The 22,785-nt window shown below is 63.5% G+C and overlaps 1 protein-coding gene across 6 annotated transcripts in view; it reads left to right on the forward strand.

The window, feature by feature from the left end:
• AGRN (agrin) overlaps positions 1-20,704 on the forward strand; it is a 34,523-nt gene extending 13,819 nt beyond the window's left edge. Inside the window, exons 1-36 of one of the 6 annotated variants that reach the window (XM_053205088.1) lie at positions 2-839; positions 1,489-1,536; positions 6,000-6,215; positions 6,289-6,513; positions 6,600-6,824; positions 6,980-7,186; positions 8,260-8,478; positions 8,554-8,748; positions 8,841-9,041; positions 9,125-9,273; positions 9,364-9,469; positions 10,236-10,352; positions 10,435-10,599; positions 10,783-10,926; positions 11,032-11,156; positions 11,232-11,337; positions 11,418-11,771; positions 11,852-11,989; positions 12,429-12,556; positions 12,688-12,802; positions 12,888-13,007; positions 13,141-13,497; positions 13,686-13,878; positions 14,048-14,263; positions 14,681-14,802; positions 14,997-15,131; positions 15,346-15,442; positions 15,537-15,701; positions 15,822-15,933; positions 16,160-16,171; positions 16,389-16,505; positions 16,647-16,839; positions 16,921-17,008; positions 18,239-18,463; positions 18,946-19,049; positions 19,395-20,704. In XM_053205088.1, coding sequence (XP_053061063.1) covers positions 692-839; positions 1,489-1,536; positions 6,000-6,215; positions 6,289-6,513; positions 6,600-6,824; positions 6,980-7,186; positions 8,260-8,478; positions 8,554-8,748; positions 8,841-9,041; positions 9,125-9,273; positions 9,364-9,469; positions 10,236-10,352; positions 10,435-10,599; positions 10,783-10,926; positions 11,032-11,156; positions 11,232-11,337; positions 11,418-11,771; positions 11,852-11,989; positions 12,429-12,556; positions 12,688-12,802; positions 12,888-13,007; positions 13,141-13,497; positions 13,686-13,878; positions 14,048-14,263; positions 14,681-14,802; positions 14,997-15,131; positions 15,346-15,442; positions 15,537-15,701; positions 15,822-15,933; positions 16,160-16,171; positions 16,389-16,505; positions 16,647-16,839; positions 16,921-17,008; positions 18,239-18,463; positions 18,946-19,049; positions 19,395-19,552 — 5,745 coding nt within the window. In that variant the 5' untranslated portion in view covers positions 2-691 and the 3' untranslated portion in view covers positions 19,553-20,704. Of the gene's footprint in view, position 1; positions 840-1,488; positions 1,537-5,999; positions 6,216-6,288; positions 6,514-6,599; positions 6,825-6,979; positions 7,187-8,259; positions 8,479-8,553; positions 8,749-8,840; positions 9,042-9,124; positions 9,274-9,363; positions 9,470-10,235; positions 10,353-10,434; positions 10,600-10,782; positions 10,927-11,031; positions 11,157-11,231; positions 11,338-11,417; positions 11,772-11,851; positions 11,990-12,428; positions 12,557-12,687; positions 12,803-12,887; positions 13,008-13,140; positions 13,498-13,685; positions 13,879-14,047; positions 14,264-14,680; positions 14,803-14,996; positions 15,132-15,345; positions 15,443-15,536; positions 15,702-15,821; positions 15,934-16,159; positions 16,172-16,388; positions 16,506-16,646; positions 16,840-16,920; positions 17,009-18,238; positions 18,464-18,945; positions 19,050-19,394 lie in introns of those variants that run through there. The other 5 variants (XM_053205092.1, XM_053205074.1, XM_053205081.1 and 2 more) reach the window with 5 other exon arrangements.
• Positions 20,705-22,785: the final 2,081 nt, after the last annotated feature.

The raw sequence follows: 22,785 nt of genomic DNA on the forward strand, positions 1-22,785 counted from the left end.
CGCCGTGAGCCACGACTCCCCACGGACACCGGGGTCCCCGGAGGCGGCTTCCTTTGTCTCTGCTCCCCGCCCTCCCTCCGCGGCGCCCCTCGCCCCTCACTCACCGCCCCAGCCCCGGCGAGGGCGACGGAGCCGAGGCGCGGCCCTCCGCGCACCCGCTCTTTATTCTCTGCCGCCCGCTCGCTGCCTGCGCCGCTCCCGCCTCTGCTGGGGACCCGAGACCCTCCGCGCCCGGCCGCCCGCGCCTCCCCACGGGGTCCCCGGGCGAGGGCCCGCTCGCCGCCAGTACCCCTCGGGCTGGCCCTTCCGGGGTCGCCCGGCGGGCGGGACCGGGGGCTCCCGGGGGCTCCGGGAAGACTGAGCACGCCGGAGAGCTGCGGGCACCTACGACTACCGGGCTGTGGATACAGGGGGTGGCCGCTGGCAGGCCCTCAGTTTCTCCTCCGCCTCCCTCTGAGCCCACATTTGGGGTGCTACTCCGGGAGAATTTTGCACATCTCCCATTATGAGCCTCAAAGGCTGCGGAGGTGTCCTGGCTCTCTGGGCTGTGACCGGCGTTGAACTTTGAGAACAGAGCTGCTGTCCGCTGCCCCAGGGGACCCAGCATGGGAGGAGTTGCCCCGAAGAGGCCCAAGGGCACCCCTTGAGCGACCCGCTCACCCTGAGAGTGGGGGCTGAGGAGCCCAGGGCCATGCCTCCACTACCTCTGGAGAGGGACCCGCGGCAGCAGCGCGGGGTCTCCCTGCTGGTGCGGTATTTCATGATCCCCTGCAACGTCTGCCTGATCCTGCTGGCCACCTCTACGCTGGGCTTCGCCGTGCTGCTTTTCCTCAACAACTGTACGTGGCTGCGGGCATGGCCACCCCCCTCCCTCCCCCCCCCCCCCCCGGGGCCAGCTCGTGTGACCCTCCTTCTGCTGGCTGAGTTCCCCTGCCTCAGCCACCAAAGAGTGGGGCAGAGGCAGGGTCAAATAGAGGCGACCAGCTGAGAGGTGGCTCCGATGGGCCATCTGCATCTTTTGGGGATCAGGATCAGGACGAGTCATTCTCTGGACCCCTGGGCCTGTCAAAGCTTGTCCTTGCGTTCATGGGGAGCTGACCCTCACCCTGAGCTGCAGAGACAACTCGTTCTGGGAGCTGGGGAGGAAGGGAGCAGCTGAATGCACTGGAAGTGGGGGCTTTGGCAGGGCCTGGGGCTGGGCCCCTATGGGAATAAGAGGCTGCCCACACCCCTGCTGTTGGAGCCCCCTGTCAGGTGTCCAGCCACACAGCTGAAGAGGCAGAGAAAAGCAAGGGCCTCTGCCTTTGTCTGCCCACAGGCTTTGGCCAACCCTCAGGGCTCAGAATGGGGCCAGGGGTGGGGGGGGGGGGGCACGGGCATAGAGGGCAGGTGTGGGTGTGCAGGGGTGGCCCCTCCAGACTGGGCAAAGGGACAGCTGTGGCAAAGCCCGCTCAGTGAGGCCTAACTCAGACATTTGTTTTCTTCCAGACAAACCTGGGACCCATTTCACACCAGCACCTCCAGTGCCTCCGGACGGTGAGTGAGTGGGGGGCCTCCGATGGTGACAGGCTGCACTTGGGAGACTGTGTCTAGAGGGACAGTGGCACTCTTGGGGATCAGGAGCCATTCTTAGGTGTGCACACCAGACGTATCAGGTGTATCTGGAACAGATGAGGCTGGATGAGGGAGCCTGGGTCCTTCCTGGGATATCACAGTGGTGGACGGGCAGAGGGCGTGTCGGGTCTGGAGTCCTTGGGCCTGGCCCTGTCCTGGCCAAGGGCCGTCGCACACAAGCATGTCTCCAACTTCTGTGGGCCTTGCACTTCTTGGCCAAAAATTGGGAATGAGTCCTGGGGCCTGCAGGTTGTAAGATGGGTCAGACAACATGTGCAGAGCAGGGGGTGGGTGTGAAGGACCAGTGACTGAGGAGCGATTGGGGGGCCTGTCCCTGAGACCGAACAGCCTGGGCTTGGCCTTCCTGACCCACTTTATGGGCTGACCTCCCTGAGAGGCCTGCTAGTCTGTAGGCCACTGTAATTTAGCTAATAAGGGAAGGGGAGGGGAGGAAGCTGTTGATGCCACCAGAGAGGGCGGCTTGGGGTCCCCTCCTTGGGTGGGGACATGGAGAGCTACCAGGTTTGCTGTCAGTACTGGGCCCCCTGCTGGGCAGGTGCCTGGCCACGTCCACAGAAGTCACACGTAGGAGGGTATCCGTCTATGGGATGGGCTGTGGGACAGGGTCTTGAAGCTGTCTGGATTTAAAGGCGAGGCTTGGGTCGGGAGGCACCTTCCCCTCTCCCGGTGTCCCCAGTCTCCTCTCCTAAAGCGTGAGAGCTGCGTCTCTGCTTTACACACACCCTGGTCTTCCCTGCAGCCGCACGCGTGGGCCCCCACACCCACACTCTCGTCCTACTGCCCCCTTGGGGACAGCTACGTGCCACGGCCGTCATCATCCCTCCGAGGCACACACACTGCGTACTTGTGGCCATGGGCAGGGCTTGGGGTATCCAGTCCATCCCCCACCCGAGACCAGGAGAGGAGTTGAATATACTCACTCCAACCGGTGGTTATAAAAAGCCACTGCCGCCTCCAGCATGGCACGCGTGAGGGAGCCCTTGGGCGTGCAGGGAGCAAGACTGCGCGGGGAAGCTGAGTGGCCGAGGAAAGGCTCCTGTAGGAGTGTAGCCTGGGGCGAATGCGGCAGGACACGTGGCTCGTGGGTATGTGGGTGCCCCGCCTGCATTTATGAGGGGCAGTTTATGGGGTGATTAAGGGCTAATACAGGCGTGGCTCGAGTGGTGCCTGCCACATGCAGGGCACGGCTGTTGTGATGAGCTTGCCAGCAAACACGTGTGCACGTGTGCACGTGTGTGTGCTTGTGCGTGTTTTATGTCCAATCAAGAAACTTGTCTTGAGCCTCTGTGACTCCCTAGACCCGGGGGGCGTGGAGAGCAGACATGGGGACGGGCAGTTGTGGAGCTGTATAACCCTCGCCTGGCCTGAAGGCCTGAGCACGGGTCCGGGGAGGGAAACCATTTCAGCCTGGCCAGGGTGAGCGCCGTGAACTCAGGCTTCTGCTCTGCCCACGTCACATCACCAAAGGCTGTAACTGTGCTGGGAGCCGCGAGATCTACCCCCACTTTGCAGCCAGGAGATGGCCCCGGGTGAACCGCCACTCTGACAGCGGCGTGGGCTCCACAAAGTGGTGGCAGGTGGGAGCGCTGGGGCTGGACCCGCCTGTGTGACTTGGGAGTCAGTGCGGGAGCCTGAGCTTGATGGCCCCCAGAGGCACCCTGGCCTCTCCTCTGCCCTCAGCCACCTTCAGTCCAATAGCTGGTTCCAAGGACCCTGTCCCCGAGACGTCTCTGGTCTCTGCCCCCAGCCCCCTCACCTTGCAGCCCATCATCCTCCCTCCACCTGACCCAGTGCCCCAGCCTTGCTTATCACAGGTTAGCTGCCATTGTCAACACCACCATCGCCCACTAGTAGCTATCTTGGGGGGACAAAGCAGAACCCTGGGCTGTGGAGGGAGGGTGCAGGTCTTGGTGGGCAAGGAACGTGCTGGTCATCCAGGCGTAGATGTCTTTGTCCAAGGGGTGGGAGCCTTGGAGTGGTCTGGCTGGACCGAGGGTGATCAGACGGAGAGAGGTCTCAAACCAAGGGCACAGACGCACGGCAGGCAGCCCAGGAACCAGAGGTGTAATGAGGTGACGACCAAGTCTTTGCCACAGGGTCCAGTACTCTGGAAGAGACCTTGGTCGGTAGGTCCAGTTGAAGCCAAACAAAACGGGTCGCTGGATGTCAGCAAGTGCCTGTGGATTCTGCCCGGGGGGTCCCGGGGGCCTTGGGCAAGGAGGATGAGAGGAAGGTGCTAGGGGAGAGTAGATGGAGTTGGAGGGAGACAGAGAGTAAAGAGGGCTTGCGGGTAGACAGGATTTGAGTTTGGTTTGAGGCGGGACAGAGCGGGGTGCTGGGGTAACGACAGTTCTTGTTACGGTCCGCGTAGAGCTACGTGCTGGGCGCCCTCCAAGCCGCTGCAGATATTGGCCCCACGGTAACCCTGGGAGGCAGGTCCCACTGCCCCCACTCACCGAAGGAGATACTGACGCATGGCAAGGTGATAACTTGCCCACAGTCGCCGGGCGGGTGAGTGCAGAGTTGGAGGCAGCCTGGCTCTGGGCTCTGCAGGAGCAGGGGCTCAGGTGAGGTGGGGAGGAGGAAGACAGGAGTGTCAGTGGGAGGGGAGTACAGGTGGCTGCAGGGACTCCAAGCTGGGGTGTCCCTACCGGCCCCGCCCTTGCCTCAGGCCTCTGTTCACTCAGCCTGTGTGGGGTGGGGGTAGGGATGCCCAGTCAGACCCTGAGGAGCCTGGGGTGGGCTGTTGCTGTGGCAACAGCTGGCTGCAGCTCCCTTTGGGGCCCTGCCCTCCCCGGAATGGAGGTGCTTCCCCCTCCTGCCCCACTTCCTGAGCCTGCTGGGAGGTGATGGGGGGAGCCACCCCACCCTCTGCACCATAACTTATTAATGATAATTGGAACCGATTAAACATTCATCACGTCTAAGCAGCTGCAGCCTATATCGGGCCTGCACTCGTGTGGGCGTGCAGTCCTGGTGGGGGTCCTGGTGGGGGTCCTAAGCAGTCAGCCTACCTGGGTCTTCTCAGGAGGACCTGTCTCTGACGGCTCTGGGTTTAAATGTCCGAGAGCCTTCATTCCTCCAGTCCAAGGGACTGTGGTCCCTCACCGGTGGGGTCAGGAGCAATACTTCCTGGGGCTGCTGTAGAGAGTAGAGGTTCAGCCACAGGGTGTGTGCTGGGCACACAACAGTTTTTAACTACAGGGTTAGGAACTGAAGTGTTTAAAGAGGAGGGTGACAGATCTGCAGAGCCCCTGTGCTCAGCCTCCCAGAGGAGGTCACGGTGGAGAGTATTGGGGGGTGGGCAGCAGGACTGGGGAGGAGGGTGAGGACATTTACTGAGATGGAGGCCGCAGAGGACAGACGGGGGAGAGGGAGGTGTGTGAGCGCCCGAGGGACCTCCGAGAGAGACCCCGTCAGCTTTCAGCTGGGGAGGCCGGGAGGGTGGGAGGGCCAGGAACCCTGGAGAAGGCCCTATTGAGAACGCCATAGCTGAGGGACCCAGAGAGGTGTGGAAGGTTCGCAGGGTGGGCCGAGAAAAGCCCGAGAGGCAGAGCTTACATGGAAAAGATGTGGGGAGAAAGGAAACCTGAGGGGAAGGCCTGGGGTCGGGGCCCTAGGTTCCTGGCCAAGGAGGGGCCCAGAGCCAGAAGGTGGAATGTGTGGCCTGACCCCAGATACTTCCCCCACACCTGCCTTAAAACCAGGTGACCTCAGGCCGGAGGTGGCAGGGGTTGGGCTACTTTGGGACCCTGGAGCAGCTGCCCCCAGGAAGGGGCCAGGCCCGGGGCTCTGAGGGGTGGGTCATGGGTCAGATGAGGGGCTTTGATTCTGACGTGGAGGCAGGGTGGGTTCCTGAGCAAACCTGGAGCCGGTTCCCTGTGATGTTGTCCTGGGGGTTGTAGGTGTGTGGCTCTGTGTGTAGGGTCCCCACGGAGGTGGATCAGGAACAGGTGGACTTGATTCCTGGTGCTGGTGTGAGATCTGGGGGATGCCCCCCTCCACAGCGGTGGGGTTTGGGGGAGCGGGGCAGAGAAGGTTCTACCATGAGGAAAGGCCCTGGGGCTGGTGGCGGGGGGGGGGGGGGGGGGTGGGACTTTGGTGGGTGGGGCTGGAGAGGGGGAGGGAACAGGTCCTGTCAGCGTGCACAGGTGCGAGTGTGCATGGCCGCGATGGACCACATACGTACGTCTCTGCGCGTGCCAGCGCGGACATGTGTGGACGTGTCCGTGGGGCTAACGAACGAACACACTGAGTGCATCGTGAGGTCTCTGCAGATGCGTGGACGTTGGAAGTGTGCACCGGGGCCCGGGGGGCCGGCAGAGGCCGGGCCCTGACCTTCCCTTCTCCCGTCCTACGCCCAGCATGCCGAGGAATGTTGTGTGGCTTTGGCGCCGTGTGTGAGCCCAGCGCGGAAGGTTCCGGCAGAGCCTCCTGTGTGTGCAAGAAGAGTGCCTGTCCGGCTGTGGTGGCGCCTGTGTGTGGCTCCGACGCCTCCACGTACAGCAACGAGTGTGAGCTCCAGCGGGCGCAGTGCAGCCAGCAGCGACGCATCCGCCTCCTCAGCCGCGGGCCCTGCGGTGAGTGCGGGCTCTGGGCGCTGCCCCAAGGGCAGAGGGGACGGCTTTGTGACCCCACCCCCCACCCCCACAGGCTCCCGGGACCCCTGCTCCAATGTGACGTGCAGCTTCGGCAGCACCTGTGTGCGCTCAGCAGACGGGCAGACGGCCACGTGCCTGTGCCCGGCCACCTGCCGGGGGCCCCCTGACGGCCCCGTGTGTGGCAGCGACGGGGCCGACTACCCCAGCGAGTGCCAGCTCCTGCGCCACGCGTGCGCGCGCCAAGAGAACATCTTCAAGAAGTTCGACGGCCCTTGTGGTGAGCCCTGCCCCTGTGTGTGTAGCATGACTTCTGCGTGTGCGTGCATGGCACAGCACCCTGACCTCCGCCCTCCTGCCCTCTAGACCCTTGCCAGAGCGCCCGCAGTGACCTAAGTCGTATCTGCCGTGTGAACCCACGCACGCGGCGCCCTGAGATGCTGCTGCGGCCAGAGAGCTGCCCTCCTCGGCAGGCACCCGTGTGCGGGGACGACGGGGTCACCTACGACAACGACTGTACGATGGGCCGCACGGGAGCTGCCCGTGGCCTCCTCCTCCAGAAAGTGCGCTCCGGCCAGTGCCAGCCTCAAGGTGGGTGGCCGCGGGCGGGCCCAGCCTTGCCGCTCTGTGTGTGTGTCCTACATCCCTGCCGGTCCCCACACTCTCCTGCGCTCCTCCCTGGTGCCCACTCACCACCTCCTGTACGAGTCCCAAGGCGGTCTGATCCCCTTGCTCTGCCCTCCCAGACCAGTGCCCAGATGTGTGCAGGTTCAACGCCGTGTGCCTGATCCGCCGGGGTCGCCCCCGCTGCTCCTGTGACCGCGTCATCTGCGACGGGGCCTACAGACCTGTGTGCGCCCACGACGGGCACACCTACGACAGTGACTGCTGGCGCCAGCAGGCTGAGTGTCAACAGCAGCGCGCCATCCCTGCCAAGCACCAGGGCCCGTGTGGTGAGCACCAGTGGGTGGGGCCCACGCTGCAAGCGGGCTGGTCCTGCATGGGTCCCTGCCGGCTGTCATCACACACCATCCGCATCCTGAGTCACACTCCTGCTGGGGTCCTGGGCGAGAGCCGGTGACGGGGGAGGCCTGGCCGGGCTGCTGTCTGTCGATAGGCTCTGGGGCGGTGGCTTCTGTTCGGAGGGTGCCGGGAGTACCCAGCGGGGGAGTGGGCGGAGCCGGGTGCCCGGCTCCCTGGTGCCTGCGTGGGGCCGTTCCGCCCTCCAGTCCCCTGGGCCCCATGCGGGCAAAGTCTCAGTCAGGCTCAGGCTGCGTGGGGGCGGGCCGTGGAGGGTGGAGACAGCATATGCTGCTGTGGCTCTGCCAACCCCCACCCCGTGTCCGTCAGTCGGTCTGTCCGTCTTTCCGCTCTCTCTCTTTCTCTCTCTCTCTCTCTGCGTCTGTCTTCTCTCCTCTGTCCTTCCTTCCCTCTTGGCTCCGCCTCTTGTGTCTTCCAGCCTGACCTGGCAGGATGAGGTACCGCGCCTGCCGCCAGGAGCCCACAGCCCGAGGTCTGCCCCCGGCACAGCAGGGAGGGGGGGTGGCTCGCTGCTGCCTGGCCTTGTGGTCCTCAGAGCAAGTGGACAGACACCTCCTCCCCCTTGTGGCCCTGGGTGTGACTGTGGGCTGCAGACTCCTCCCCCCCGTGGGGAGAGAGCCCCCCTACCTGTGTGGGTGTCCCAGGGCTGTTGGTGGCCAGGGGTCAGTGACCCGGATGGCTGCATAAGCCTGGCCTTCCCTCAACCCACGGCAGGGGGGGCAGTCAGGAAGTTCCTGCGTCTTGGGGGCGGCCCCTCCCTCCACTCACGCAGGGGGCCGAGGCTGTTTGGGTCTGTGTCCCTGTCCGCGTCTGTCGTGTGTCTGTCCCTTTCTCTGCTGTGTCCTGAGCATTTCGGCCCTTCTCCCAGTCCACCTCCCCTCTGCTGTCCCCACCCTGGGAGAGGGTCTGCTGCGTGGAGCTGGGGGCTTTGTGCATAAGCCCGGGGGAACAGGTGGAGCTCACTGGGTGCCTGTGTCCTCCCCAGACCAGCCCCTGTCCCCGTGCCTTGGGGTGCAGTGCCCGTTTGGGGCAGCGTGTGCTGTGAAGAACGGGGAAGCTGAGTGTGTGTGCCAGCAGGCGTGTTCGGGCATCTACGATCCTGTGTGTGGCAGTGATGGCGTCACGTACGGCAGCACGTGTGAGCTGGAAGCCACGGCCTGCACCCTTGGACGGGAGATCCGGGTGGCTCGCAGAGGACCCTGTGGTCAGTGGCGGGCAAGTGGGTCTTGCTAGTGGGTTGTGGGTCCTGGTCGCCGTGGTGACGGAGCCCCTTCCCTAGACCGCTGTGGGCAGTGCCGCTTCGGAGCTCTGTGTGAGGCTGAGACCGGGCGCTGCGTGTGCCCCTCCGAGTGCGTGGCCCTGGCCCAGCCTGTGTGCGGCTCTGATGGGCACACGTATGCCAGCGAGTGTGAGCTACACGTCCACGCCTGCACACATCAGATCAGCCTGCGTGTGGTCTCGGCTGGACGCTGCCGTGAGTGGGGCCGTGGGGGCCGGCAGGCTGTGGTCCTGGGTCTCCCCCTCGGCTGGGGTCCACTGACCTCCGCCTGGCTCCGCCCTCCACAGAGACCTGCGGAGACACGGTGTGTGCCTTTGGCGCGGTGTGCTTGGCTGGACGGTGTGTGTGTCCCCGGTGTGAGCGCCCTCCACCCGGCCCCGTGTGTGGCAGTGACGGTGTCACCTACCACAGCGCCTGTGAGCTCCGAGAGGCTGCCTGCCAGCAGCAGACGCGGATCGAGGAGGCCCGGGCAGGGCCCTGTGAGCAGGGTAGGCTCGGGGATGACCGGCAGGGGCTGCCGTGCACCCGCCTCAAACAGGACCCCACGGGTGACCCGGCCCCCTCCCCGCAGCCGAGTGCGGCTCTGGAGGTTCTGGCTCTGGAGAGGATGGCGAGTGTGAGCAGGAGCTGTGCCGGCAGCATGGCGGCGTCTGGGACGAGGACTCGGAAGACGGGCCCTGCGTCTGTGACTTCAGCTGCCAGAGCGTCCCGAGGAACCCCGTGAGCAACCCCCGCCCCCCAGCCTCCCCCGGCTCCGGGCGGGCCGCGGGGAAGTGGCTGTGGCCACCCACGCTGACCCCGCCCTTCCAGGTGTGTGGCTCCAACGGGGTCACCTACGGCACCGAGTGCGAGCTGAAGAAGGCCCGGTGTGAGCTGCAGCGGGAACTGTACGTCGCGGCCCAGGGAACCTGCCGTGGTGAGTGGGCACACGGGCTCCGTCTGGGTGTGTGTGGCCTGTTCCCTGTGTGTGAATGTGCTTTGGTGTGTGTGCACACATGTGTGAGGCATGTGGGTAGGCACGTCCCCGTGAGTGCTGCGCGTGTGCCGTGTGGGGCGTGCGCGCACGTAAGTGTTTTAAATGTGCGGTGTTGGCGAGTATTCGTGTTTGTGTAGTTGCACACGTGGCCGTAGGGTGCCTATCAGTCAGCAGGTGCACTGAGCACCCACTGTGCGCCAGACTGGGCTTTGGTGCAGGGAGGCCGCGTGTTAGGGAGGCCCACGCTCTGGACACTTTGTTTTGGGGGAAGACTGACGGTGATCCAGTAGATACGTCACGTTTATGTACTTCTACGTGTGCACGAGTGCTCGTGGGTGTATGCGCGTGGACTCCTGCACGTGTGTGCACATGCATGTCTGCGGGGTGTTTGAACGCGCGTGGTTTGGGAGGAACGTTGGCAAATGTGCAGACGTGCGTGTGTCTGTATGTGTGTATGCCAGTCTGTGAAAACGTGCTACCCTAAGCGTGTTTGGTTCCGGTTGTGTGTGTGCATACGTGACCTTGGGTGTTCTGCATGCTCTTGGTCCCAGGCGTCCAGACATGTTTTATAAGTGGTGTGGTCCGAGCCCCAGGTACCCAGGTCCTGGTGGGAGTTGGCATCAGGGGAGGTTGAGGCGGAGTGGCCAGGCCCAAAGTGGGCATCAGGCAATGCGTGACATCTGAACCCTCTGCCCCCTTCCTGCAGGCCCCACCCTGGCCCCGCTGCCACCTGCAGTTCCCCCGCACTGCACCCAGACCCCCTACGGCTGCTGCCAGGACAACATCACTGCTGCCCGCGGTGTGGGCCTGGCTGGCTGCCCCAGTGAGTATTTGACCCCAACACTGACCCCCAGCCGGGTGGAGCCATGTAGCTGCAGTGACCTTATCCTGCCCTGGCCTTGCAGGCTCCTGCCACTGCAACCCACATGGCTCCTACAGTGGCACCTGTGACCCAGCCACAGGCCAGTGCTCCTGCCGCCCAGGGGTCGGGGGCCTCAAGTGTGATCGCTGTGAGCCTGGCTTCTGGAACTTCCGTGGCATTGTCACCGATGGCCGGAGCGGCTGCACTCGTGAGTGACAGGGGCGACGGTCAGTTCCCAGGTGGGCACTCCCACCTGTCCACCTTGTCACTGTGTTCCTCGTCTCACCTGCTCAGACCCTGGCCTGATCCGCACCAGGCAGGAGCTGGGCTGGGCTCTGGAGCCAGTGGGGAAACCAGGCGTGGACCTCAGGTTCTTCCCCCTGCCCCCCAGCCTGCAGCTGTGACCCCCGGGGTGCTGTGCGGGACGACTGTGAGCAGATGGCAGGGCTGTGCTCATGTAAGCCTGGGGTGGCGGGACCCAAGTGCGGGCAGTGTCCGGACGGCCACACCCTGGGCCCTGCTGGCTGTGAGACAGGTGAGGGCCATGCCTGGCACTGACCTTGGCTCCCTTTGCTGGGGGTGGGGCCGTCATAGGGGCCAGGCCTCCTCAGCCAGCAGGGCCCCCCCGTATCTGCCCCAGACTCCTTGGCGCCCAAGACCTGTGCTGAGATGCGCTGCGAGTTTGGGGCATCCTGCGTGGAGGAAGCTGGCTCCGCACACTGCGTGTGCCCAACACCCACCTGTCCAGAGGCCAGTGCCACCAAGGTGAGGGGTGGGGCATGTGGAAGGTGGTAGGAGAGGTGAGGGGCCTTCCCCCAGCATCCTTGCCCTGTGCCCCAGGTCTGTGGGTCGGACGGAGTCACCTACGGCAATGAGTGCCAACTGAGGACCATCGCCTGCCGCCAGGGCTTGGACATCTCTATCCAGAGCCTTGGCCCATGCCAGGGTGAGGCCCAACCCACCGCCCCAGAACTGAGCGCGAAGGCCTGACACTGGGCTGACCACCTGACCCAGCCCTCCACTCAGACTCTCTTTTTCTTGCAGAGGCTATTGCTTCTGGTGCCCGCCCAACATCTCCTGCACCCGTGGCCACCTTGGGGCTCAACGTGAGCAGGGCGCTGCCGCCCCCACCCAGCGCCCTCCCCCTGACTCCCGGCAGTACCCCTCACAGCCGGCCCACTCCTCGACCCTCACCGGGACCTTGGACCACTGCCCGCATCCCCAGGACAACCACGAGGCCCGTGCTGACCATGCCCCCCACGGCCCCTGCCACAGCCCCCAATCTCGCCACATCTGCCTTTGGCGAATCTGGCAGTGCTGATGGGAGCGGCGATGAGGAACTGAGTGGTGACCTGGAAGCCAGTGGGATGGGCTCAGGGGGTGAGCATGGGCCCAGGGATGTGGGGGACAGGGCCCAGGAGGGCCACCCCTGGGGCTAGGCTTAGACTGTCCTTTCCCAGGACTCGAGCCCCCTGAAGGTGGCAGTGCTGTGACCCCTGGGCCACCCCTGGAGAGGGCTTCTTGCTACAACTCGCCTTTGGGCTGCTGCTCGGATGGCAAGACGCCCTCGCTGGACACAGAAGGTTCCAACTGTCCTGGTGAGTGGGTAGCCGGGGGCTGGGGTGGAACGTGAATGGTGGCCTGGACACAGCCAGGAATGCTGTCTCCCCCCACCGCAGACAGGAGGCCTGTCCAGCAGGTGGGCCCTCAGGGTTTACAGTCGTCTGGTCTTGGCACACACACGTGCGTGGTCTCGGGGCTTCGGTGTAGGCATGCACACGTGTGGCCTCGGCCCTCACGCACGTGTGGGTGCCTAGGACCCCGTGGCTAACTTCTTTCCTATTGCAAGCCGGCCTCGGGCACTGCTCCAAGAAGTCTGCCTGGTAACTGATGCCAGCCCTGCCCCGGGTCCCCACTAACCTCATGATCATCTGACTAACCACCACCTGCCCTGCACCCCGTGTGGCTTGCTGCTGGGGCCTGTGCCCATGGCCAGCTCAGAGGCCAGGCAGGGCCTCACTGCCCCCTCCTCCACAGCCACCAAGGCGTTCCAGGGTGTGCTGGAGCTTGAGGGAGTCGAGGGGCAAGAGCTGTTCTATACACCGGAGATGGCTGACCCCAAGTCAGAGCTTTTTGGGGAGACCGCTAGGAGTATCGAGAGCACAGTACGTATGGGGCCCACAGAGCAGGGCTGCACTTCCCTCCCAGGACAGACCCAGAGAAGGGCTGCAGCGGGAGGGCCTGACAACCCGGCCTGGGCAGCTCCCCGGAGCCTTCACCCGCTCCGCACCCACAGCTGGATGACCTCTTCCGGAACTCAGACGTTAAGAAGGACTTCCGAAGTGTCCGCCTGCGGGACCTGGGGCCTGGCAGCTCAGTCCGAGCCATTGTGGACGTGCACTTTGATCCTGGTGAGTTCCCTACCCTGGGCCCTCCCAGGAGACAATAGGGGCGCTGTGTGGGGCTCCACCGTGCTCAGTGTCCCCTCCTTCTCAGCCACGACCTTTAGGGCGCCCGACGTGGGCCAGGCCCTGCTCCGGCAGATACAGGCCTCTAGGCGCCGGTCCCTGGGGGTCAGGCGGCCACTGCAGGAGCACGTGCGCTTCATGGACTTTGGTGAGTGCCCAGTCTGGCCAAGTGCTGTGGCTTGCCTGTCCTGTCATCCCCTGCGGCACCGAGGACCCTTGTCCCTGCTGGCCCTCCCTGTGCTCTGCCTTCTGGGTATCCTGACAGTCTCCGTAACCCTCAGACTGGTTTCCTGCGTTCTTCACGGGAGCCACCACGGGAGCCACACCTGCCGCCGCCACGGCCAGGGCCACCACTGTGGCCCACCTGCCTTCTGCTGTGACCCAGCGGGCCCTCTACCCCAGTCACACAAGCCGGCCTGTTGGCAGGACCACAGCCCTGCCCACGACACGCCAGCTCCCCACCACTGCCCCCCGTCATGTGCCTGGACGCCAGCCCTTGCCCCCAGGCACCCAGCAGCCACCAAGGCCCTGTGACTCCCAGCCCTGCCTCCACGGAGGGACCTGCCGGGACCAAGACTCAGGTGGAGGCTTCACCTGTAGCTGCCCAGTGGGCAGGAGGGGAGACACCTGCGAGAAGGGTAAGGGTCATTCACACTGGAGAGAGGCAAGGGGCAAGGGTCGGGGCTGCACCAAGCCACCGTCAGGAGTTGGGGGCTAGGCACCCCTGAGCCGGGGACAGGGCTGGGGATCTCCAGTTGGAGGAACACGCGGGGTGGGGCCAGGGTCTCCTGCACCCTGCAGCCGGTCCCTCCCCGTCCCCCTGCAGCACTGCAGCCCTCACTGCCAGCCTTCGGAGGCCACTCCTTCCTGGCCTTCCCCACCCTCCGTGCCTACCACACACTGCGCCTGGCGCTCGAGTTCCGGACGTGGGAGCCACAGGGACTGCTGCTCTACAATGGCAACGCCCGGGGCAAGGACTTCCTGTCGCTGACATTGCTGGGGGGCCGCGTGCAGCTCAGGTGAGCACGCAGGGCTGCCTAGGCCGGGGTGGGATCAGGGCCCGGGCATACTGGGGCGGGGGTGGTCAGGAATGGAGGTGAGGCGGCTCAGGGTTAGGGTGGGAGGCTGAGGTTGAGCAGTGGACCTGACTCCTTTTCGCTGTGCTGACCGCCTGCTCCCATCCCCCAGGTTCGACACAGGTTCGGGGCCCGCGGTACTGACCAGCTCAGTGCCTGTAGAGCCTGGCCGCTGGCATCGCTTGGAGCTGTCTCGGCACTGGCGCCGGGGTACCCTCTCAGTGGATGGTGAGACCCCTGTTGTGGGCCACAGCCCCAGTGGTACAGATGGTCTCAACCTGGACACAGACCTCTTTGTGGGCGGCGTCCCAGCGGACCAGGCTTCTGTGTGAGCATCGAGGAGGGTGGGGTGCCCCTGATCCTGGAGCCCTGACCTTGGTCCTGACCCTTGACTCTTGTGGGTGGAAGGGTGAGCGTGGATGATGGCAATGACCCTGATTTGATCCTGATCCTGATTCTGTCACCCCTGGGGTGGCATCCCTGAGGACCAGGAATGGTCCTGCTGGCTGCTGTGTTACCACCAAGGAGGGGCTAGGCTGGCCCTGACCTTCCACCTTGAGCCTTGACCCTCAACCCACTTCTTGGTTCTGTCCTCTTTGTGGGACTAGCCATCTTGTGAACATCAGAGGGACTGGGGCTGGGGATCCTGGCTGACTGGGGGGCGGGGGGCAGTGTCACAGGGGGCTGTGAGGGAGGATGCCTTTGGTCTCTGGTCTCTGACGCCTGACCCTCATCTTGGCGGCAGGGTGCTCGAAAGGACCTCCGTCAGTGTTGGCCTCAAGGGCTGCATCCGCCTGCTAGACATCAACAATCAGCGGTTGGAGCTCAGCAGCTGGCAGGGGACAGTAACCCGAAGCTCTGGTGTGGGTGAGTGCAGGGACCACCCCTGCCTCCGTAGGGCCCCGTGCCAGGCACTGCAGGCTGGTCTGTTCCCCTGTCAGTGCCCACCCAGCCGCTGTGGTGAGGGTGGAGTCTGGGCCGGGTGCTGGGGCAGGGGGCACAGCTGTGTGTCTGTGGGCAAGGGTTCAAGTCTCCTGGGACCCCTTCCTGTCTCCTTCCAGGTGCAACCTGTAGTGATGGCGAGAACCCCTGTGAGCCGAACCCTTGCCACGGGGCAGCCCCTTGCCGTGTGCTGCCTGAGGGCGAGGCCAAGTGCGAATGCCCCCAGGGACGAGGGGGCGCCCTCTGTCAGACAGGTGGGAGCACTGGGCTGTCAGGGCTGGGAGGAGGGTGGGGAGGAGGGGTTTTGCATTGAGCATTAGGGTGTGGGTTCGGTTTGGGGTTAGGATCGGAGGTCAGGCTAGTGCTAGGGCTTGAGTTAGGCCTGGGGCGCATAGATCAGTGGGGTTCCAGGGAACCCCGGGGGTCAGGGCCCAGCCCCCTGTGTGACTGCTCTCTTGTCTTGCACAGTCTCCAAGCAGGATTATCCCCGGCCCTTCCTGGCTGACTTCAGCGGCTTCTCCTACCTGGAGCTGGAAGGCCTGCATACGTTCGCGCGAGATCTAGGGTCAGTAGGGACAGAAGGGGTGGACGAGGGGGAAGCGTCCCGCCAACCCCGTCCAGCCATTGAGACGCCCCCACCTGACCCCGCGTGACCCCAGGGAGAAGATGGCGCTGGAGGTGGTGTTCCTGGCCCGTGGCCCCAGTGGCTTGCTCCTCTACAATGGGCAGAAGACAGATGGCAAGGGGGACTTTGTGTCACTAGCGTTGCAGGATCGATTCCTGGAGTTCCGCTATGACCTGGGCAAGGGGGCAGCAGTCATCAGGTGCATCCTCTTGGGTGGGCGTGGGGGTGAGACTGGGGACACTCGGCAGTGTCACTCAGGCTACTGAGTGGGCAGGCTGGCAGGGCCCAGAGCCCGCTCACGGTACCCCCTCCTCACCAGGAGCAAGGAGCCAGTGGCCCTGGACACCTGGACCAGGGTGTCACTGGAGCGCAGTGGCCGCAAGGGCGCCATGCGTGTCAGTGACGGGCCCCGAGTGCTGGGGGAGTCCCCGGTGAGTGTCCCTGGGGCCATGGACCTCCCACCACCAACACCCCTGCCTCCTTCTTCCTCCTCCTCCTGGGAGGCATGGCAGCCCCCACCCCACAGCTGGCTCTCACTGAACTGTTTTCTCCCCCGTCTGTCCTGTGCCTCTGTCTGTCTGTCTGTCTGTCTTCTTTCTGCCCTCACTGCTCTCTGGCCCTTGCTCTGCAACCCCCACCCTGCTCTTCGGACACCAGAAGTCCCGCAAGGTACTGGTCTCTGCTCTCATCCTGCTCATTCACCTTCTAGAGTAGCCCCTACCCCCACTAAGTCCCCACATCGGCCGTGTTTGTGTGATTAACTGCCTCCTAGGCGGGCTGGCGGGCGAGGGGGGGTGGATCACTGCGGACCAGCGGGGCTGCTGATCTGGGGCTTAGCGTCCCTGTCCCTGCCCAGTGAGCTCCCTCACCCAGCACCTCCCCTCAGGTGCCACACACAGTCCTCAACCTGAAGGAGCCGCTCTATGTCGGAGGGGCTCCTGATTTCAGCAAGCTGGCCCGGGCAGCTGCAGTGTCCTCCGGCTTTGACGGCGTCATCCAGCTGGTGCGTGGGGCAGGGGCAGGGGTGGTGGCGTCGTGAGGAAGGGCCCACCCGTCCCAGAGTTGCCTCTGTCCCAGGGCAGGGGCTGCCATGGTAGGGAGGACACCCGGCAGGACGGAGGTTCTTCACCTCTTATCTCCCTAGGTCTCCCTGAAAGGCCACCAGCTGCTGACCCAGGAGCACGTGCTGCGGGCAGTGGACGTCTCGTCTTTCACACACCACCCTTGTACCCAGGCCTCGGGCCACCCCTGCCTCAATGGGGCCTCCTGCCTCCCTCGGGAGGCCTCCTATGAGTGCCTGTGTCCCGGGGGCTTCTCGGGGCTTCACTGCGAGAAGGGTGAGCGCTGCTTGGCGCTTAGCTGAGGCTGGGTGGGGTGGAGCCCCGCCCGAGGTGACCCTCACCCCGACTATCTCTCAGGGCTGATTGAGAAGTCGGCAGGGGATCTGGATGCCCTAGCCTTCGACGGACAAACCTACGTTGAATATCTCAATGCCGTGACCGAGAGGTAATGTGCCGCCCGGGAGCTGGGCACCTCCTCTGCCCTCTGTTGTGTGTCAGGTCCTATCTGTGCGTGCTGTGCTGGGTAAGATGCCCAGACCCTCCACAGCCACCCTCAGCTTTGTGGCCAAGAGGGGAAGGCCCAGCGGCCCCCCCCCCCACCGCCTCCCCCCATCGACTCGGCCACCCACCACCTTCCTCCACCCTCCTTTCTCACCACCTCTGTCTCTTTGTTTCCAAGCGAGCTGACCAATGAGATCCCAGCGTAAGTAGCACCTTGGCCCCCATCCCCGCCTTCACTCTCACCCATTCTCAGTTCCTCATCCATTGGCAGCATGCCCCTTGCCCCACCCCCACTGAGGGCAAGGGCGAAACTTTCCACCCTGGTGGAGGAGAGTGGGGTTGGGCTGCCGTTCGTGCCATGGAAGGGTTAGTTCCCTAGCTTGGCAGTGGGAAGATCCCCATTCCCAGGACCTGTGCTGAAGCCCAGTCACCACGTCCACCCCAGCAGCCACTGCCTTTGACAGAGGGCCCCAGCAGAGTGTGCACGTGTGTGTGCGCATCAGAGTACCTGTGTGTCTGAGTATGTGGATGCACACGGGTCCGTGTGCGGCGTGTGTATGTCACGTGTGTTTGGACAAAGGCCTCTCCCAGGCGGGTGAGCCCTCGGTCTTCATTCCACGCCACCCCATGCCTCACCTGTCCATCTTTGGCCTGGGTCATGCCCGCCAGCCCCACGTGTACCCACATGTCACTGCCCCAGCTCTGTGGTGGGAGAGCCGATTCCCTGGGGTCCCGTGTACCTCCCGTGCGTGCTGGCTCTCTCACTCTCCACTGCTGGGAAGGGGACATGGGGCGGGGCTTCCAGGTCGCCCCACACAACCCCCCCTACCCCGACCCTGCGCTACAGCCTGTCTGTCCCTTGCTCACCTGCTTCCCCTCTCTTCCTGCTTCTAAGTCCTGAAGCTCCGGATTCCGGGGCCCTCCCCAGGTGAGCAGTGACATCCCAACCCCCGCTGTCTGTCCACCTTGCTCCTCTGTTTGTGTGTCTGCCTGTCCAGCCCCCTCCCCTACCGTCCGTCTCTCGGCCTGTCGGTTCCGTGTGGTTGTCTGCCTGCCTGCCCGTCTGGTCTCCCCGGTCTCATCACAGCTGCTGTCATGGCCCTTGCCCTCCCGCCTCCCCCATCCCATCCCAGGATGCCCTCCTGGAGGCGCTGACCAGCCTTCTGCCCCGCAGTGAGAAGGCAGTGCGCAGCAACCACTTTGAGCTCAGCCTGCGCACAGAGGCCACACAGGGGCTGGTGCTGTGGAGCGGGAAGGCCACAGAGCGGGCTGACTACGTCGCTCTGGCCATCGTGGATGGGCGCCTGCAGCTGACCTACGACTTGGGCTCCCAGCCCGTGGTGCTGCGTTCCACCGTGCCGGTCAACACCAACCGCTGGTTGCGGGTGAGGGCACACAGGTCAGTGAGAAGCCCGGGGCGCGCCAGGAATAGTGGCGGGCACTGCCTGGACTTGCCCAGCCAGGGCGCGCCCAGTCGCTTGTAGCCAAGGCACAGGCTTGAGGTGGGGGCAGGGCTAACTCACCCGAGGTCACTGCCAGTGATGGGGGGAGGGACCGGAACACACGGGAGAGGCAGTTATGGCCAGGGAACCCCTGATCTGAAAAGAGAGTCCCTGCTCTACCCAGACGCTGTTTGGAGACCTGTCCATACAGCCTGAGCCTGGCCATCCCTTTAGCAAAGTTTAACCCACAGGAGGCTCCCCTGCGCTAGCCACAGGGTGCACTCCTGGGGATCAGTGCCACCCATTCTGGCCCCCAGGGGGGATGGCAGCGGGCCCGGGGCAGGGCTTCTGGCGAGAGGGATTTGGGGGCTCAGGATCTAGGGGTGGCAGGGTGTGCCCTCTGGAACCACCTGAGGGCCTCACCCCACCACACCCCCAGGGAACAGAGGGAAGGATCCCTCCAGGTGGGCAATGAGGCCCCTGTGACTGGCTCTTCCCCGCTGGGTGCCACACAGCTAGACACAGACGGAGCCCTATGGCTGGGTGAGTGTTTTGGGGGAGGCCAGGGAAGGGGTACCCAGGGGTCTCAGAATCTGAGGGAAGACCTCATCCCTTGGGGCTGGCAACTCAGTGCCATCTGAGTCACCCATCCAGGACAGCCGACCCACTGGCTGGGATAGTCCTGTCCCCTCTTGTCTTAGGCCCTGGGCGGTTATGGGGCCAGGAGAAATGCTCCAGCCTCCTGGCCACATGGCCCCCCAGGGCAGTGACAGGCCTCAGGTAGCTCACCTGTCCTTTTCAGTACCCGTGGGTCTGTCTGCTGGCTAGCGTCCCAGATTGCCCATCCCCGTGTCACAGTCGGGTGGCCTTCCTTCTGTCTTCTTGCAGGTGGCCTGGAGAAGCCGCCCATGGGCCAGGCCCTGCCCAAAGCCTACAGCACAGGCTTTGTGGGCTGCCTCCGGGATGTAGTGGTGGGCCAGCGCCCACTGCACCTGCTGGAAGATGCTGTCACCAAGCCGGGGCTTCGGGCCTGCGCCGCCCCGTGAAACATACGCCACAGCCCACCAGCCACCCTGCTGTCATTATTTTCTATTTTTGTAAACTCATTGCTTTTTTGATATGGTTTTCTTGCCTGTATGTTGGCCAGAGGGACTGCTGGACCGGCCTCCCTACCATCCAGACAGACAAGCTACAGAGGCAAACGCTGTGTCAAGGGACTTGCAGGGGGAGGTGGTGCAGGCAGCCGGAGGGCTTGACTCCAGCGCTAGTCTCAGGACGTTCCTCTCCACCTCAGGCCACTGTGTCCCGGCCCCTCATGCTGTGCCTCCCCTGTGTGTCCACCGGGCCTGTGTCCCCAGAGCAGGAAGGCGCTGCTGGGGCTTGAGGGGGCCTTTCCTCCTCGCAAGCCCTCAGGGGCCTCCTCGGTTCCCACTTGAGCTGCTCCTGCCCTTGGCGTGTGCGGTAGGCCGGGGCTAGCCTCGAGCGCAGACTGGCCCCTCCCAGGCCTCCTGTGCCAATACTGTGACTTAGAAGCAATGTTACTGTTGGGGCTATATATCGTACCCTTCCTTCCCGCTATGTCCACCAGTCCCAGAGTGCTGGAGAGCAGAGGCCAAGCCCAGGCCTGGTCAGGGCACCTTGGCCCTTAGTTGGCCTGCCTGTCCGTCCAGCCACCCTGGACATAGCTGTGTCCCCTCCCTGATACCCCAGGTCCCATGAGGAGTCCTGAGAGGGAGCAGGACCGCTGTGTGATGCGGTTGATGTCCGCTGCCTGCTTGTTTGGGCAGCCGGCATCCCCCTCTCAAGGATGGATGTTCGGGCCTGACCACCCACCTTTATGCATTGATTTTATTTGACACGTGGAGTGACAGGGCCGTCGTTCTTCCTGTCCTGGCCCAAGGGTGGCTGAGGACTCCACATGGCAAACTCCCTCTCAGGTCCTGGTGTGAGGGTAGTTGTCATTGTCCAAGAATGACCAGGGGTCAGCCGAGTGTCTGACCGGGGCCAAGGGGTGGGTGTAGAGGCAGCAGAAAAAACCGCAACGTTACGCCGCGTCCTACCTGTCCCCCCCACCCTCCCCTCCGTGGGGGTAGCAGCCCCAACACCCCCACATCTGGGACTGTGTCATGTTACTAACTCCGGTCTGTGTCTGTGTCTGTGTCAATCACCGTGAATTAAAGTCTGAACATTTAAAAGAATTGCTGGCATCTGTCCACACCAGACACTGTGCCTGAGCCCTGCCTGGCCCGGTGATCACCCACCTGGCTGGCTTCTGTCCCATGGCTTCTCATTCAACTGTATGGTATAGCACAGGCTGCAAGTTCTCTTAGGAGGCTCTAGATGAAGGGGGGTGCCATGCACTGGGGATCAGGGCTGGTTTTCACAGAGTGCTGGTTATGATGGGGGTAGGGCCATGGAGGCCAGCCTTGGATGTGACACCTTGCGGGCAGCAACCCCCGTGTGTGCGCGTGTGTGTGCATATTTGCACATGTCATCTACGTGCATGCGTCTGTGAGCACAGGATGGGAAGGAGGACTGTGAGGAGAGGGGGCAACGGGGTGGAGGGGCAGGGTAGGTGGGGAGGGAAGGAGGGGGGCCTGGGGGTCAGCCAGGGTGGGTGGGTGGGGCGGGCTGCCCTTTCCACTGGCTCAGGAGGGAGGGCAGCCGTTGGCCCTACTGTGAGCCCTAAGCAGGAAGCCTGAGCCATGTTGGTCCTGGGGAGCTGTGACCGACCAGCCCCCCCAGCTGCTGAGAGCCTCTAATGAGGAACGGGAAAAAGGGAGAGTCGAGTGGCTTTCCCTCTGGAACTCCTGACTTTTATTAAAGATAACTAAATGTTCTTTTTTTGTTTTGCGTTAATAGAAAAAAACCCACAATGAAGTAAGAAAAAAAATACCCATACATACAGGACCCGGGTGACCTATTAGCCCTTGGGCATTCACATTTTCATCCGTTATTCTTTCACTGTTTTGTTCAGGAGACGTGTATGGAGTAGATGCTGTGTTCCCATCACCTGGTCACCTGTCAGGTACTGGGGATGGAGGGGAGGGAAGCCCTAAACCCCCAGTGCTAGGGAGGGATTGGCAGGTGAGATGGAGGAAAGGAGGGCGGGACTAGCCTGGGGCTCCGTGAAAGTTCCAGGAGGCCTGGTGCTCAGACCCTGGCCTGAGGATGAGCAAGTTGCTGGAGCAAGGGTGTAAAAGCCTGAGGTGGAAAGAGAAAGTGCAGGGCCAGCCCAAATAGCTGGAGGCCACACATGCAGGACCGTGAGGCCAACAGCCAAGCAGGTAGGAACAGGCGAAGGTGGACAGGACAGATCTTGGGGGTGGTTTGAGCCGGCGTTGCTCGGACTTCATGAGAAGGCCTCCTGATGTGTGAGAGAGTGCTGGGACCCAAGTACTAATAAAAAGAAGAGGGGTGAGGCACCTGGGTAGCTCTGTTGGTTGAGTATCTGACTCTTTTTAACTTTTTTTGAGAGAGAGAAAGAGTGGGGGGGAGGGGCAGAGAGAGGGAGACAGAGAGAGAATCTCAAGCAGGCTCCACACTGTCCTGCTGGAGCCCGCCGAGGGGCTCGAACTCACAAACTGTGAGATCATGACCTGAGCCATAACCAAGAGTTGGACGCTTAACTAACTGAGCCACACAGGTGCCCCCAAGCATCTGACTCTTGATTTCAGCTCAGGTCATGATCCCAGGGTCGTGGGATCGAGTCCCACATTGGGCTCTGTCCTGACAGCGCGGAGCCTGCTTGAAATTCTTTCTCTCTTCCGCTGCCCTTCCCCCACACATGCACACATGCTCTCGCTCTCGCACTCTCTCTAAAAAAGAGAAGATAGGGATTTGGGAGAAGAGTGGATAGGCCTGGGCTGGGCTGGGCTGGGCTGGGCTGATGGAGGCCCTAGGGCGCCTGGGTGGGCACCACCCTGATTTCATGTGGAGGGGCCGGGCTTGAGGAGCTGAGAGCCACCTGAATGGAGCCCAGGAAGCCATGTAGTACCAGGTGGGAGGGGTGCTGGACTGAAGTCCAGCACATAAGGGAGCAGGTGGACTGCTCTGGGCGTCGAGTGAGGGGAGAAGAGGACCTCACACCAGGAGGTTAAGGAGAAGGTGGGCCGGTGAGGCCGGGAAGACCAAGAGTGTCTGGGAGCTGATGCTTCCAGAAGGAGGGGGCTCTCAGGGTAACTGCTGCTGAGGGTCAGGACCCGCAGGTGGCCAGGTGAGGTGACCTGGGTGAGTGGGAGAGGAAGCATGGTAGCCAGAGCTGACCTGCTCTCCACAT

This window comes from Acinonyx jubatus, chromosome C1, assembly GCF_027475565.1.
Source record: "Acinonyx jubatus isolate Ajub_Pintada_27869175 chromosome C1, VMU_Ajub_asm_v1.0, whole genome shotgun sequence".
Classification (NCBI taxonomy): Eukaryota; Metazoa; Chordata; class Mammalia; order Carnivora; family Felidae; genus Acinonyx; species Acinonyx jubatus.